The 17172-nt window shown below is 53.7% G+C and overlaps 1 protein-coding gene across 1 annotated transcript; it reads right to left on the bottom strand.

The window, feature by feature from the left end:
- Positions 1-33: 33 nt before the first annotated feature.
- On the bottom strand, positions 34-11245 carry VOLCADRAFT_98918 (uncharacterized protein; the record flags this gene model as incomplete). The annotated part of the gene is made up of 18 exons (XM_002957746.1): positions 34-516; positions 729-977; positions 1812-1871; positions 2260-2322; positions 3415-3485; positions 3983-4049; positions 4609-4711; positions 5051-5095; positions 5847-5905; positions 6095-7355; positions 7597-7747; positions 7900-8146; positions 8900-9182; positions 9517-9632; positions 9834-10144; positions 10239-10369; positions 10685-10782; positions 10925-11245. The coding sequence occupies 18 exons, from the start codon at positions 11243-11245 to the stop codon at positions 34-36; spliced, it is 4119 nt and encodes a 1372-aa protein (XP_002957792.1).
- Between the last annotated feature and the right edge of the window lie 5927 nt (positions 11246-17172).

The following is a 17172-nucleotide window of genomic DNA, read 5'->3' as shown; positions in this document are numbered from 1 at the left end:
CCCCAGACCCCCCNCCATAAGTTACAACTCCCCTCATAGACCAAGAGGCACGCACTGCGTTGGCGCGTTTTCGTTCATGTGCGCACTCTTCATGCACATGCATAGATAGTTCTGGCACTGTGTCTGAGCCCGCTTGGCACTGCGAGCGCTCGGGTTGGGCGCCTCGCCGCATTCGTTGTTGTCGAGCTGATTGGGTGACAGCTTGCGCTTATGCTGATCACAACCGCCATGGAAGGCAGGGGTAATGGCGCCCGTGTCATCGGTCGCCGCTGGCAGCAACACCATTGCCGATGCATTACCGACAACAGCACCACCGTCCCAAACGCCTTTATCAGGAAACATTTCAGGCTTATCTTGCTGTTTTGGTGTTTGTTCGGCGTTCAAGTCGTTGCCTTTTGCGTGTTTGGCTATGTAAGGACCGGTCATACATTCTGCTATGCCGCGTTGACTCACGGGCTTGACCTTCTTACGGCCCCTCGTATCTATTCTATGATCGATAATACTAAGTTCTGCACACTACGGAGCAATCTGGCAGCAATGGACGTTTTTGGCTGGAGGAATGAAAATGTACGGATCGGCCTCAATTTGTTCCTTATTTCCAAAGGCCAAAATGGCCTCTTAATTCCTTAAAAGGAATATATTACTTAAAAAAAACACTGCTCCCCACCTATCCAACCTCACACGGATCCTCCCAGATCACCGCCCCTCACCTACTCACGCTCACATACCTGCTGTTGAATAAGCACCAGCCGTTTGGCAACCTCGGCGGCAGCGGGCCGCCGCTCCGGAATTTGCTCCCAGCAGGATTCGATCAGGAGACGTAGCTTCGGGGGGCAGCGGTCCCGTGGCACTGCCTCAAGGGGCGGTCGCTTGCGGTATATGGCCACGGACAAGGCGATCACGACGATATGGAGGCCAGCCCAGGGCCGCACGCCCGCCAGCATTTCCCAGATTATGATGCCCAGTGCATACACGTCCTGTGTGACATATATACATACATTCATCATGTCCTGGGTGCAGATTTTGTGTACTGTGCATTTTCTGTCAACTGCTATTCCCGCAGCCGGCCCTTGCCCGGCCCTTGGGCCCGCTCATGTCTGTCTGTCTGTATGTATGGGCTCTCATTGCACCATTCGTGTCATGTGGGTAAAACCCAATTCCAAAAGGTATTCCAGAACACGTGTATGCGCACGCATGCGTCTAGACATATGAGTACTCATCGTGCCAACATGCTGGAACAGTATCGCCGGATGAAGGAGCAGTACATACATACAGACATTCAGTGTACGGTCCCATTTCCCGTCGGCTTCTCTCCTCTTCCTTGGCTTTTTGTTTCGCCTCGTGTGCAGGTTCACTTCCCTTGTGCGGTTGCGGTTGCGGTTTCCATAAAGGCACACACGGCCTGTTAACCGTATGTATGTATGTATGTATGTATGTATGTATGTATGTATGTATGTATGTATGTATGTATGTATGTATGTATGTATGTATGTATGTATGTATGCAGCCAACTGCGAGCGTGCAATAGCTACTGTTAATAACACATATTGGAATTCGGTGGTACTGATACGAAGTATTTACTCTCCAGTCGACATGTACGAGTCAGCCCAAAGGGTGAAGGCTACTACTACTACTAGGGCCGCAGCTGGGCCCAGTTCAACTACAGCCCATATCTCAGCTGAAATGAGCGGGGAGGTCGAGGGAGCGGACTGCTGCGTATTGTCGTCGCCGTTGTTACCAACAAACGGCACATGCTCACGTGCATCATGCCCCGTCATGTGTGCTCGTGTTTCTTCTGTTCCATCGCTTACCACACGATCCGTGATTCGGTTGTTGCAGACGTCAAAGGCCTCCGGAGCGATGTACTGGGCCTGAAGAGTTTCAAGGGAACGCGGTGGGGGGATCCGTTGTACGGGGGAGGGGTGGGAAAGACGAACCACACACGAGAGTGAAGCTGCTGCCAGGGCAAGAGTGCACCAAACTTAGAACTGACCGAAAGGCGTCCGCGAAGACCGCGACCGCGCGGGTGGGGGGGAGTGTTGCATGTACGGAGCCCCGCCAGACGGGATGGAAGCCGGAGGAAGAGGATTGGCCAATTGGTATGAAGGAGGGAAAGAGGGACAGCACAGCCGCTACTACATCCACATCCACATCTAGGTGGATGACCCCGTATAAATCGCAGAGGTGTTTCCTAAACAAGCCATATAGTGTACCAGCGTCCCGTTGACAGCCCGACATCGACGCCGCACTACCACTCACCGTACCGACTTCAGGATTTCGGGTGATGAGGACTGTGTCGCGGAGTCGGGATAGCCCAAAGTCCTAAAGGAAAGGAACATATAAATAACAGAAACACAGAATCAAACAAGCAAGAATCGAATTGAAAGGGCTTCGAGTAACGAGCACTTGTTATGGGCCCGCGGGTAGGTGCACGCCGTACAGTACGGCACATGGACTACACGTATACATGTGTATACGTCTACAGTGCAACTTACAATGCATGGCGTCGCGAGTACGAATATGATATATTTAAGGGATAGGGTTGGCACGGGTACTATATTAGAAAAGAGTACTATACTATAATAGTACTATGCATAGTACTACATAGTGTGCAGGGCTCTAAACTGGAACTAGTTTACGACGCTCGTACATAGTAAAATAATATAGTAAAAATAGTACTAGATAGTACTAGATTTATTAGTTGGACCAAGTCGAGATCTGGAGTCAAGCTGTATTTTGAAGGGCTATAGCCGCGTCTTCGAGCTGTGCTACGTAGTTTTGATGAATAATGTCAAGGGAATCCAGTATAAAGAATGACAAGGCGATCAGAGGCTTGCAGGAGCAGGAAGCACAGCAGCAGCAGCAGGGCACCCAGGGAAACGTACATCCCTAACACGCAGATTGATGACTGAGCGATGATAGGTTGAGCTGCTGCAGTTTGCCGCATTGGAGGGTTACGTACTGGGCCGTTGTAGTGCAGGAACTTCACTAGTATGGCGTCCGTGTGTTGTCTTGTGAACACTGGGTCTTCTATCTGTGATTATGTCTTAATGTGCCATAACACGCCTTGAGACATGGGGTTTGGGGTCCACCCACCGGGCACTGAACTAACAAAAAGTGATCTGGATGACCGCAGCGATCTGCTTTCTAATGTCTAAGTACATATTTAGAAAGAACACGGTGTAATTTTCAGGTACACCGGTTGGCCGTACACCCCCCTTCTACTGGGAGCGTGTACCTGCCTAGTAATAGTATCATAGTACTACATTACTATATATAGTACTATTCCTTAATATACTATGCTATTTGGGTTTTAAAATATAGTATTTTTGCCAACCTATTAAAGGATATTTAAAGAAAAGATATTGCTTTGTACACGTCCAATACGCACACTCACTGGAGGCAGCTACTTACTGCGATTTTTACGGTGAGGCGACCTGTGTTCGGATCCGAGCGGGAGATGAGCACATTGCCTGGCTTCAAGTCTGTGTAGGCAGACAGACAGGCAGACAGGCAGACAGACAGGCAGACAGACATAAACGCATGAAGGCGGGGATGCAAGAGCTATTCAGTGGATTGCGTAAAACTACCCTTTTATGTGTGTACATATTATGTATGTATGTATATTATGTGTGTATGCTATCTGCGTGATGTTTTGAAGTACGTAAGTAGGGGCGAATAACTTGGGTTTTTTTGGTAATGTTAATTGGTAATTGGTAATTGGTTAATTTTTTTTGGTAATGTTATTTAGCCATCTCGGGCCGCCCTAGACTGGGGCACTTGGCGCCCCGCATAAGGGCTCCAGGTGTGTATGGCCCCCCCCCTCCAGGTTACACCACGGTAATTCCAGGGGGGTTAACGTACATTCGTACCATCAACCCTTGGACAGCTCACCCCGAAGCAGGCAATACATGAAAACACGTCGGATCGCATGCCGTCGTTTTTTTATCGTACAACAACGCCAGTGTACCGTAAAACGTACCTCGATGTACGATGGTTGGATGCAAGTACGTGAGTCCTTTTGCGATTTGGATAGCGATCGTGAGGACCTGTCAGCAGCAGTGCACACATACATACATACATACACACACATACATACACAAGTGCATTCTGATGCCGCAAGTCCAAGACCCACTTGGAAAGGATTGGAGGATGCGGGGTTACGTGGGGTACGTATGCGACTGCGAAATAGTGTCGGTGTGGATGTCGGTATGGATGTCGGTATGGATGTCGGTGTGGATGTCGGTGTATGGGCACGTAATGCACGCAACTCTGAAAGTGAGAGCATCTAGAAAATATAGATTTTGCAACAAAAAGCAAACACAACATAATTCTGAAGTCCCAATTTGCTGGGCTCTCCAGTGCTGACCAGTGCTTCGTAAGGCTGCTACAAAGCACCTACTTACATATGGCCCTTGTCAGGTGAACAAACACGTACAAAGCCGAACGGCAAAAGGCAAATTGGACAACTACACATCGGAGTAGTTAATGGCGTAGGTGTTTTGATAGGGTTAGATCGTTTTGGCAGCACGCTTTTTGAAATGACCATCTGCGGACGGGTAACTACGGCTGTTCGTTCGTATACCCATGTACGGCATGTGAGCTTACCGCATCCAGGGGCAGCAGTTTAGGTTTCCGTGAAACACTGTCGTACAGCATTCGATCCAGGGATGTCTCCATGCGCTCCATCACCAGGCAGTATGTTGGCGGACTGCAGAGGTCAGAGGTCAGAGGTCGGGGAGTTACCCGGGGATGCGTCCTCACCACCCTCCTCCTCCTCACGACCCTCCAGGGCGCTCTTCTAGAGCAGAGCATATATATATATATACCGTCTGACCGTCTGAGCAACCTTGGCCGGTTGGTTGGCGAGTTGGTTGGCGAGTTGGTTGGCAAGTAGGTTGAAATGGTAGGGAGGTAGGATGCTTTCGGAGATTCTGACATCTCCTTGCCCTCCTCCTGAGATTACCCCATCGCCCTTCCAAAAATTTCATCTGTTACCTAGGACACAGCAGAACCCTGAGTACCCCCCGCACACGCACATACCGCGTACCTCAAGCAGGCGGCCAACAGACGCACCACATTGGGGTGTTGACACCTGCGGGGCCGTGAACACAACGGAGGGGCAGGGCCAGGGTGGAGGGAGGGAGGGAGGGAGGGAGGGACGGAGTGCGGGAAGGAGAGGCGAAATGTGGTGTTGTGTGAGTGATGCAAGTGTGTCACTGCCTTCAAGAGGGTAGGCAGCTGGGAATAACAAAGCCGGGGGCACCCCCCAGCTGGGAAGAGAGCTTCGCGCCACAGAGGGAGGACACCGATGAGGCCGGGACACACGACAAGAGGTGCGCGAGATTAACTCAAGTAAAACCCTAGGCAGCTAAGAAGAAACTTCTCCCTCCACCCCTCTCGCTCCCCCTTCACCCCTCTCGCTGGTGCTAGTCTATGGCCCTGCTGCTGCTTCCCCTTCTGCTGTAGATGCTAAAGCCAGCAATTTATTCCGGTGGCTGCGTGAGGCGGTCATCGTCTCACCACATATGGGGCTATGCAGGGCATTCGCGGCAGTTACCGAGGCACCTGCGTTTTAATCACTCACTCCCATGACGTACACAGTACGAACATGCCATCGATCAACTCAAGTGCAATCCCTAATTCAACAATACTTTTAAAAAAAGTATATATATGTATTGAAGTATGTATGTATTGAAGTATGTATGTATTTTGAAGTGTGTATGTATTGTAGTATGTATTTTTCATGTTTAATTTGATCTCGTTGCGCGATAAGACGGAGGCAACACAACGAGGAGACGATTGCATCGGTGCAAGTAGTGGTGGTGGTGGTGCTGCACTCCCACCTTGCCAGTATCTCCACTTCCTGCTTCAGCGCCAGCTCCAGGTTTGGTGCAAGCTGTAGCTGTGGGGGTGGTTGTGGAGGGTCAGGTGTCATTGCAGCATCGGGACCTGCTACTGCCGCTGGCTCCTCCTCTTGACGGGCTGGCGGCAGCGGCGGCAGCGGCAAGACGACACCGTCGCTGCCCGCATGTGTGGACCTGCCGCCATTGCTGCCGCCACTCGTGGGTGTGTCCAAGGACACCGCACTAACCAGGCTGCATGATGCGACCAAGACCGACGCCTCGGCCACCTCGGCTGGGCTCCTTACAGCGGCGGCCATAACGGCAGGGATGCACTGCTGTACGTCAACGACGCCGACGGCGCCGTCGTTGGCAGTAGCAGTGACGGGCGACGACGGCGACTGTCCGCTGCCATGAGGAAGGGCAGCCGCGGAGGCTTCATGTGGAGCAGTAGCAGCAGAAGGCATGGGAGACGCAGCAGTGCTACAGTCCCTGCCGCCAGCGTCGACGTCGCTGGCATCATAACCAAGTCTATCCACACCAACACTAGTCTTCACCGCACCCATCGCGGCGGCGGCGGTGGCAGCTGCGGCGACGGCGCCGCTGCCGACCTGGAGGTCTTGGTCCAGGGAAGCGACAACCCTGCCGCCGCCGCCATCGCCGGGGCTGCCGCGGCCGCCGTCTCCGGGGCTGCCGCCGCCGCCATCGCCGGGGCTGCCGCCGCCGCCATCGCCGGGGCTGCCGCGGCCGCCGTCTCCGGGGCTGCCGCCGCCGCCATCGCCGGGGCTGCCGCCGCCGCCATCGCCGGGGCTGCCGCCGCCGCCATCGCCGGGGCTGCCGCAGCTGCCGTCGCCGGGGCTGCCGCCGCCATTATGGCCGGCCTGGTGTACGGCTACTGCTGCCGCTGCGACCGCCACGGGCCGCCATTGCCCCAGCAGTCCGTGGTCAATGATCTTTACAGCAACCCGCACGCCGCCGTACACTCCCGCAACCACGCGGCCAAACGCGCCCTTGCCTAACGTGACGCTGGACAACTGAAGCTCGTCGGCGCCGTCACCTAGTCGTACATTGAGGTTTATGCCCGGGTGCAGCGGCGTCAGCGGGGTCACCGGCAGCAGTGCCGCGTCCTCCGCCACGTGACCCAACGACGATATAGAGCCCAGGCACAAGCTACGCTGGCTGCCGTCACCGCCTACGTACCGTCTAGGCAGCGCTGTCGCCGCCAGTTCACCGTCGGCATCACCATTCTCCACATCAGTAACAAGGACAGGGTTTGCCGCCGCTGCCGATGGCGATGATGGAGGCGCAGCAGCAGCAGCGGCTGCTACCACATGTTTGGGATGCTGCTTTCGCTGCTGAACGTTTGCTGCCGCCGCGGCATGAGGCCCTCCTGCTGCTGCTGCTGCCCTCGCCGCACACAGCCCTAGGCCCAGGTAAGGGTACGCGCCTTCAGGAAATTTGCTGCCCAGGTCATCCACCGACAGTGATTCTCGTTTGGGGCGCCCTGAAGCGCTGTTCGTTGTTGCATGTCGGCAAGAAAGGCACAGAAGCAATGAAGACACAGGAGTAATGAAGGCAGGCAGGTTGGACAGATGGATGATGGTGTGGGGGCTCAGGCAGGTTGTGACAGGCTGAAGCAAAAATATCGGGTAAGGATGGGAAGCGGTGACATGTCAGTGAGCGGACATATGTGGTATTCCCAGTCGAGTGGTGCAAATACTCTTCGGTCAAAGCAGCCCTCAAGACCTCTTACCTTTCGGCCGGGGATCGCTCCAAGCCAGAAGCATAGACAGAAGGACTGGATGGTGGGTAAACGGCCTTTGGAATGCCGTACTTGCGGCGGCGACGCCGCAACCGTACGACAAACACTGCAACGGCTGCGGTTAGGGTGAGCAGCCCTGCACCTGTCAGCCACAAACGGCCAGGAACGAAGGGTTTTAGGGTTTTGAAGGGTTTTAGGGTTTTAGAGTTTCTTCACGGCCCACGGCCTAATCAGTACTGTATTCCCAAACTGTGCAGCTAGGTCAGGTCTTGGCCTTTTATCACACCCCCTTACCGCCGATGATGCTGCCCAAAAGGGCGGCTAGGCGATGCCTGGACTCTTGCGGCGCCCGACCGGCGGCGGCGGCGGCGGATGAGCCGGCCAAGGTGGCGGGTCCCGGGGACTTCAGTTGCCGGATTGGCGGCGACTGCGCTACGTGTGAATTCGTGGTGTACGTCAAGCAGCCTATGTAGCCGTACTTTTCGATGCACGCGTCCGACAGAATATCGAGGCATAATGCCTGCGTGTTCAGCGCATGTACCTGCAGCAGCAGCAGCAGCAGCAGCAGCGGGGGGGCACAATTGTTTAATATTCTCACATTAAAAAAACGCAGCATTACTTCACTTTTACAATGTATAACACCCACACACACACGCACATTCTGCTCCCAGAGGTTCCGGGTTCAAATCCGCCTGCCGACCCCTCGGTGTGTGAGGGGTGTTGAAATGGGAGGTGGCCCCCCATCTTGTGGACGGTGTAGGACGCGATTACATCAACTTGTGAGCTGACCAGGAACTAAGTTGAGGCGCCGATGATCCGCTAGATTTGGTTGGATGCTGGTGGTGAGTTGCTGAACCCAACGAATACATTCTGAAGTCGGATGGGGTGAATGGATTAGGGTGCCCCTCTCGCAGGGGAGAGCAGGGAACTGCCTCCAAGGGAAAGGGGGCCACTGGTGAAGCTATACCACCCTGTAACAACATCATACATACATACATACATACATACACTTCATGCAATAAATAAGAAACTGACCACCTTGTGGACGATTGCACATAGGAGCCCGCTTGGGTTACTTAGGCACCCCCACATGCCCCGAGGCTATCCGTGGTTTTCAGATTCGGGAATCTATAGGGGTACGGGTCTGGTCAAGGCACGTCCGCAGCGCAGGGCATCCAGCCGCACGACGTGGTGTCGTCTCTAAATCTCCCCTTTAATTGCAGTACACGTATACGACATTCCGCCTTATGTACGGTACGGCATTGCTGCCTCCGCAAACTCTACCCAATCTTACCGGGTACTTGAAACCGTAACTCGGGGTTAGGTCATCATTCATGTCGCCGCCGTACACAGCAATATCGACGTACAGAATCACGTGCTTGAAGCAGCCGTACCGCGACAATGGTCCTTTGCTGTCACCGCCGTTGAGTGGGGGTATAGCCCCCTCACTCCCCAACGGCGCGACCGCGGGCGCAGCGGGAGGGCTGTAGTTCGTACAAGTGTACGGTGATGGGTACGGCAGTATGTAGGCCATCTTTCCGGGCACCTCAGCTGGTCGACTAACGTTGAAGGCTGTCCTGCAGTGCCGTACAACATGACCCGCCGGGAACGGGCCATGGGTTGGTCAGTATGAGGCGGCGGAAGAGGTGTTGTAACGTTGGCGGGGTGTGTACGGGATAGTGGTAGATGGTGAGGACGACACAGCATCTGGCGTACATATACATGCGATTTTGAGCTTGAGGATTTGTTCTTGCTGTGACCACACAGAACAATCACCAACACAAACACGTAATACATAATCCACATGCAAAAGGCAAAAGGTTGAGACGCATTCACAGCCGATTATCCACATATGTACGACATTGGGATCGTACGTTGTAGTACGTACGTAGAAAGCATATTATGCCGCACCTGGCAACTGATTCCGGGAAGCAGAGCTTGTACAAAATGTAGCAGTCCTTTATCTCGATTATGGCAACACGGCCGCCGGCATCAGGCTCGACACTAAGGATGTCAAACCCCGGCTGCTGTGTGGCAGACCCGCGACGACAGTTGAGCAAGAAGAGGTTTCGGAACACCAGCAGTATGTGGCCCTTGAGCACCAACTGCACCAAAGGAAAATATGATAAGGCGACGACGACGACGGGCAGGGGCAGGGGCACGCAGGCAGGCTAAAGCCGATGAACAAATGCGGTTCACACGCAGGTTATCATCTTTATCTAGTTAACCGTAGTCCAGGCCTGCTGCTCCTGCTCTTGCGGGCAGCAGTAGCAGCAGCAGCAGCACCCGCAAGTCCAGCCACGTGCGACCGAGCGCGTCTCGAAGACGCAGAAGAATGCACAACAACAACAACAACAACAACAACAACAAGAACACAACAACAACAACAACAGGAGGATGGAGGTCTCCTGGGAAGCCTCTACCAGGGCAACGAGTTTGCCGGTGGCTGTGCCGGTGGCTGTGCCGGTCCTCTCTGACATCCCCCCACCCTCATATTGTGAAAAATAATGAAAGAGGTATTTTGTAAGTGTGCCTGAGTCTGGTGATAGGGGTAAAAGTGGTGATGCAATCAAAGGAAAGCAGCTGCTTGATTATTTACTTTTGGCCGGTTTTGACACAGGGACCGGCCCTACTTGAGCTGGCTTGATGTTGAGCATGGTTGTAAAGTGTGAGTGGAGAGTTTTTTCGTGGATCACGTCGCGTGAGAACATTGGGAGGGGAATGGCTTGTCCCTGTTTTCCGCTTCTGCTGCTTCTTGCTCCCGCTGCGGCAGGGGTTATTGTGCCGGATGCATGTCAAGGTGTTGGATGAGGTGATGGATGTACGGTGGTTTAGGCTGGCTAGCTGCTAGCTAGTTGGATGACGGAGGCGAGAGGTGAGCAACATTTGCCCCCCGGGTATCTGGTTTTGACTTGTGGCACATGTGCGTGGATCAAAGCACCGGGGCTCCTACAAGCTATGTGTGCTCCTTGTACTACCATCCCACATCGGACTCTGTTGTGTACGGCGTCCTTGCGCTTTGTGGTTCACTTAGTTATCTCAAGCGCCTTGGGTCGTGAGGGAGCAGAAATGTCCCCACCTCCGCCTTAACCAGCTGCTAGGAAAGCTAAGCGGCCAGCGGAGAGCCAGGCACAATTTCCGTGGTGCATATTTATTCTCGCTTTCACGCTGCGCGTGCTGTACGACACGTGACGCCGCGTACGCGTCGAATTCTTGTGCGTGCTGTGACGGAGGCGTGAAATCGATTGCCCAAATATGCTCGTCGCGATAATTCTTCCAAAACGTGACTATTGATTCTGTGTGGGGTTGCTTCACTCACCTTCGCACGAAGGTAATTCATATCCAGCACTAGCGGCCAGCTGGCCTCCAGTCCTCTTATGGTGAGATTCCTTTGGACAATGATTGCTTGCGATGAATTCAGGCCTGCGAAGTCGCTTTCAGCCAATATTATGTCTTCCAGCAGCACTGCCTCCCTAATATTGGGGTTCGCGAAGGCAAGCGCCAGCTCCCGGCCCGTGCGGCATTGCACCTCCTGCTGCAATTCCAGTAAGCCAAACTGAGCTCCGTCGGCTTGTAAAAGCGCGAGGTTTGCAACGTACAAAACCAATAAGCTAAGCCTCAAACGCGGTGTTGACCACATCACGCCCTGTATCTAACGAATATGGATAAAGAATAGACAGTTGGTGCAACATGCGCTGTGGACCAGCTATCTCTGTCGATTATTGTCAAGGTTGTAAGCGGGGCATGCTTGGACTGAGCAAATCAGAGCTGCGTTACAGGTATCCTTTGTATGACTTCATTGTTTGCCCTGTGTTTTGGTACAAATCTAGCAACTCCAACAAAACAGTCATATTTGTGTCAGCACCGTAGCTGTACTACTAGGGTATACGGGTTGTATAGCCGTCTTGATGCCTACAAGCAGCACAACTGACTTTGGGGAAGTTTATACTTGTATGTACGCTCAATTCTGCTGAGAGGCATCTGTACTCCAGTTCGTATCCACATTTTGCGTTTGGGACTCGCTTGCCGGTTCATTTCAAAGTCGCTGCCCAACCAATGCAAGTGGCTCCGCTGTTTTCCATCCCCGCCTGTTTGCTATGATTCGCCCAGTGAGATTGGTCCTCTCGGCACTGGTGGGCTCCAAAAACTTCTCACGGCTGTCCCCCAGTGTATCCAGGGGAACGATGACCAAATTGCCATGTCGGTAAGCATATTCCCTCAGGTACATGCTGGCTTCATTAGCAAATTCGACGTGGACAAGGGTTGTAGAGGTATAGCGCGTGGCCCCAGTCAGGTAACACGACATACAGGGTGCATACGCGCTCCTAACGCAGGAGTGTGTTCATTGAAAAGGAGGGGTACATCAGCCAAAGGCGAGTTACATTGCCCGCCTCGGTTTTGGTGGAGGATTGCCATAGGTGTGTCACAAGAGAAGGTTCTGAAGCACGGTTACCCTGTATTTCTATCTTCGCCGTAACCTTCAGGGTGAGCATACTAGATGAAAACGATAGTGCCCACATATTACGGTAACCATTTATAAGCCGAACACGCATCTCGCTCGGTCCAAATTAGGCACAGAGCTACTGCAAGACCACATTCATTCCTGCAGATATTACATCGGGTAGTCCAAAGGACTACTTCTTTTGTGCGACCTGACGGCCGCACCGCAGGTATCCTTCCGAACTTCAAAGGGAAGCCAATCGCCGACAACTGTTTTTCGCTGGAGCCTGATGCTATGAAGCCAGCTTCGATAGATGTTTATCGTTGATTGCATAATTGAAACACACAGAGTCCATTCATTGCCTCAGCATGCTGCCTTTCAAATCCAAGCGTCTCCGCCGCTATACACCAACAACCGCTCAGCGAACGTAATGTCTTCATAATCAGCTCATAGGCACACAACGGCGGTCGACAGCCTTAAAAAGCAGGTATATGTGCCAAACGTTGGCCTGAGTGCTATACATAACATCTCAGGTTTGCTTTCGCCTCGGCTACGATTTCTCGCTTGGACATCACAGAAATGCACTAGACTCAAGCATTTAATAGAATCGTTGCAGGTATAAAAGCAACTCTGCCAGGGGATGCAGCGGAACGGTTGTACGTGTCGGACGAGCGCGCCCAGGCTCGTACCAGGCTCGCCTGGAAAAGAATTGTCAAAAGCTTGGGATGGAGATTTGGTCAAGTGTTACTGCATTTCTCTCAAGTAACGGTTAAATTTGCGACGACTTTACTAATGGCACCTTCTTTACGAACGCTTGATATCAAACATGAAGATTTTATTTTGGATGCTGTTGATATCGTCTTATCGCCGGAGAACTTGGCCAATACTTTGTTGGAATTCCGTCGTACTTTGTCGCGCATGTGGAGACTTCGGTGGGATAACGAGCATAAAGAAGCCTTTTGGAGGCTGGCTCTTGATGGTTTCCCTGCCTTTCCTATGCATAGGGCGCAACGTCAAAGAGGTATCCCGGCTGCTATGTGCCCCTGTGGTGTACGCATGCTTTGTGGGGATCGTCGGCATCATTTCTGGGATTGTACTGTCGCGTTGGCTCTTCGTGAAGCTCTGCAAAACGAACTTGAGTTCCCTGACCTTTTCAACCGGGCTAACCTGTGGTTGGGCATTCCACCAACCTGGATTTGTTCGTGTGTATGGGAGGTTGTATGCCTCGCGGCCATCAGCTCACTCAATCTCGGTCGCCGTTTGTTGTTTAAGGAAGGTCTCCAGACCAACATGCCTATATCAACGCCATCGCTTAACCGCATTACATACGAGGTTATCTCTGACTTTTGGGCCCGTTTAACTGCTTTTGCGGCACGGGATTACTTGCCAAAACATTGGGATCATGTACCTCACAATCACCCTTTCTTATATGTCAATGACGCAGACATGGTTGCTTGCCGTTTACCGATGTACAATGACGAAGTTTGAGGGCGCACGTCGGAGCCTCAATTTTTTGTTTAAGCGTACTAACTGAGGCCGTGTGTCCAGTGAAGTTAGTACGGCCTGGCCGAGTTCTTTTTGAATAAGGCCCACAGTGTTGTGCGGGAGGCGTTCCTATGGGCGCTGCACTCGACCCGTTCGGGGTCCACTGTAACAATCGCATCTCGCGGAGGTTAAGGAGGGCGTAGGCTAAGGCATACATCGTGTACACGTGTTTTCGCTGTGTCGACTCCTGCGGTGCTGTGACAACACTTACATGTGTACGGTCGATGCGGCATTATCGCCCGGCCGGAAACCGATTAGGAGTCCGAGAATATGTACCCTGAGTACCGGCCCTCTGTCGCGCGTGGCCTCGGATGACTTGTTGCGTCTTGTCTCTTGTTGAAATTATAGTTATTAATGTTTGGGAAAGACCTTTGTGGTAATGGTGAGCTGAATCTATGTGCCATATTGATCGGGCAAACAGCGTCGACGCCTGGAAATGTGCCAGACGGCAACCGCTCTGGGATTTTCCTGCCATATTAAAGTTCTCGCCCCTAACTCGATAGTTTTCTAACGGAGTCGGACCACCAGTGACTAGCCGAACCGTAAATTCACCCAATGTACAGTTAAGGGGCAACGGGGGCAAACCTTGGACAGTTTTGAACACGGGATAGGACTGGCCATGATTCAATCACTCTCAGGCAGAAATTCGGCTGACTGAGAGTTATAAACGGAAATTTCAACCTCACGGCTAATACGAGTTAAATCACCATTTCCTTTAAAATGTAGTTTACAGGAGGTGAATTTGCCGTGGGTATTGCAAATCAGATAATCGTATGGAATTATGTTGCTGTAAGGGGGGTGGGAACAGTGGGAGAAGAAACTGTCGTCAGTGGCAGACAGGCCGAGCTAGGCCACTCTGTCCACACATAGCAGCCGTTTCCCTCGGGTGCACGGAGTGATTGGGCAGTGCTTCCTTTTATGATGTTGGCGTTCAGAGTGATATCAGCCTCGTCGATGCAATGGGTATGATCGCGGCCATGAATAGCGTGTACGACAAACCCGGGTGCACCACAGTCGTACAAGGGGGGTTGCGGTGGCTTCCGCAGATATCGCGGGTTGAGCAGAAGGCAGGAGCGTTCAAGATGAAAATCCAAAGTCTGTGGTGTGTAAGCCCCGTGGGCCCCCGGGCAAGTGTTGGCCCGACGTGTGTCCCGTCGGGCGTTATGCCGCATCGGAAGGTGAAGCACACACACACACATATGTAATATGGTACACATACTCACACAACAGCGCTGATACACACACACACACATACACACACACACACACACACACACACACACACACACACACACACACACACACACACACACACACACACACACACACACACACACACACACACACGTTACCTGCTCTGACAAGGACCAGGGCGCCGCAGACGTATGCCCCTGTGTGTATGGCCTTTGCAAATGCCCTTGCATGCCTCCCATGCCACCTGCACACATCTTCCGAACAAAACCAGCTACCTTCCACTGCTGTTGCTGCTGCTGTTGCTGCTGCTGTTGCTGCTCCGCCAACATCCGCCTATGATTTCCTTTGTTCGCATCAGGTCAGTAGTCAATAATCCCGCATGCACGGAAGGGTGCTTGCTTTTCGTCGGCAGCGCACACACAGCCGACGAAATGCATGGCCCGCCCCCTGCCCTTGTTGTCCGCCAGTTAGCTAGTTACGACCGGACCAAAGGTCCTCTGCTCAACTGCTCATTAGCCGGGACGCAAAGTCCTTACTCCGTAGCCTGTAGTAGCCAATAGCGCCGCAACCGGTGCCGCTCTGGCGTCTCCCTTCCTGTCTACATCTTCAAAATCTCAGCTGTTTTTCCAGGACTTCATTATTACCGGACGACTGCTTGCCTTCGGTAAAGCGCTGCATACTGTGACTTCCTTCTTCTGTATGTACAATGTGTGAAACAGGGGGGTATATCTTGGCCCGTGGCAGCTACCCTGCGAAACCCTGCCTTCCCCGGTATTTCGGGGCACCCTCATCCAGTCACCCTAGTCAACTTCTGAGTGGATTGCTCAGGTTCCGTACCCACCACCAGCATCCAACGGAATCTGCCAGGTCGACAGCGGCCCAACTCCATTCCTGGTCGGCTCGCAGGTTAACTTTATCCCAGGTCACCACCGTCCATCAACTAGGGGCGCAATACCTTCCACCATCGGAAGGATTTATGACCCTTACGGGTAACGAGTCGAGGGGATAACACCGCACAAGTCCGCGCCCTTCCACAGCACTGGGTCTAACTTGAAAAGCACTCAAACGGGAGGACCCTGCGGCAACGCCGGGCGATCAAGCCTCCGAAAACCACAGGGGGGGAGGGTAGCCAGCTCGGCGCCCCCCCATTACCGCTCTACCAAGACGGCTGGTTTCCAAGATCCTATCTCACCTAGACGCCGCAGCACGCGAAACCCGGTCTCGTACCCTGAAGAACCTAGTCCTGCACCACGCGCGCACCTACGAGTATGGCCCCTCCTGGGTGCCCACCTCCCCCTCATCCGCGCCCTCGCTACGGCCACCTGTTCCCACTCACCACCCCTCAACCCTACATCCTCTTGGTGCTCTCTCTGCCTCTTCCCCTCCCCCCCCGGCTCTCCCCGCCCTTTCCCCGGTCTCCCCCCCCCTCCGCCGGTACGGCTCCCCCAGGCAAATAAACCGTCCCTCCCCCACCTCCCCTTGCGCGGCACCCCCCCAAGCCCCATCCCTGATCCCCCCCCCTCGCAACCTTTCCCCTCAACCTCCCTACCACCCCCACCACCTCCTCCCCCCTCCGCGCCTCGACACCCTATCCCCTTATCCCCTAGACTCCAACTCCCGCCGCGTCCGCTTGACCATTAGGTCGCGATGTCCACCGCCTCCGCGCAGCGCAGTGCTCCCCCGACGATTGACAGGATCGGGTGGTGGGGTCCCACTCCGTCCCAGCCCCGCCTTGGGACATTGAGCACGGTGAAAGAGCGCAAGCGCGCCCAGAAGTCCACTACTGCCCGAGCGCGGGCGTATTCCAGGGGGGTTGCTGCTGCTGTTGCTGTTGCTGCTGCTGTTGCCGTCCGTTGTATGTATGTATGTATGTATGTATGAATGTATGAATGTATGTATGTATGTATGTATGTATGCATGCATGCATGCATGCATGTATGTATGACGTTGATTACACTGTGGGCTGAAAAGCCGGGGGCCCAGGGCCGAAGCACAGCGCGGGGGGCGGGTGCATACGGCTGGTTAGTCTCATGCACTCCGCCCCCGGGTCAGGCCGCACGGGAAACGACGGCCGGCACGCAACAGCGCTTGTTTGGCGCTCCAACTAGACGGGATCTATGCCCGTTGGTCTCCTAACATAAACGAAGTCGCAACTGGGGGGCTCTTCCTGCCGACCGAACGAACCGAGCATCTCAGAGAGCTCGCTACCAGGACTTGGGCGACCGGGAGCCCGACGAGTCTTCCCGGGCTGGGGAGGTCACCAAGCTCAAAAATCCTCACGCAAAAAAGAGCGCAAAGAGCTCACACCACAAGACGCCAAACAGCCTCCTGAGACTACTACCCTCCTCCGCCTCTCCCTCCCTGGGCTAGTCCAGGGGAGATAGCCC

Source organism: Volvox carteri (genome assembly GCF_000143455.1).
Source record: "Volvox carteri f. nagariensis unplaced genomic scaffold VOLCAscaffold_79, whole genome shotgun sequence".
Classification (NCBI taxonomy): domain Eukaryota; kingdom Viridiplantae; phylum Chlorophyta; class Chlorophyceae; order Chlamydomonadales; family Volvocaceae; genus Volvox; species Volvox carteri.
The sequence above is the reverse complement of the archived record's forward strand: the minus strand, read 5'-3'. Positions and strand labels throughout refer to the sequence as shown.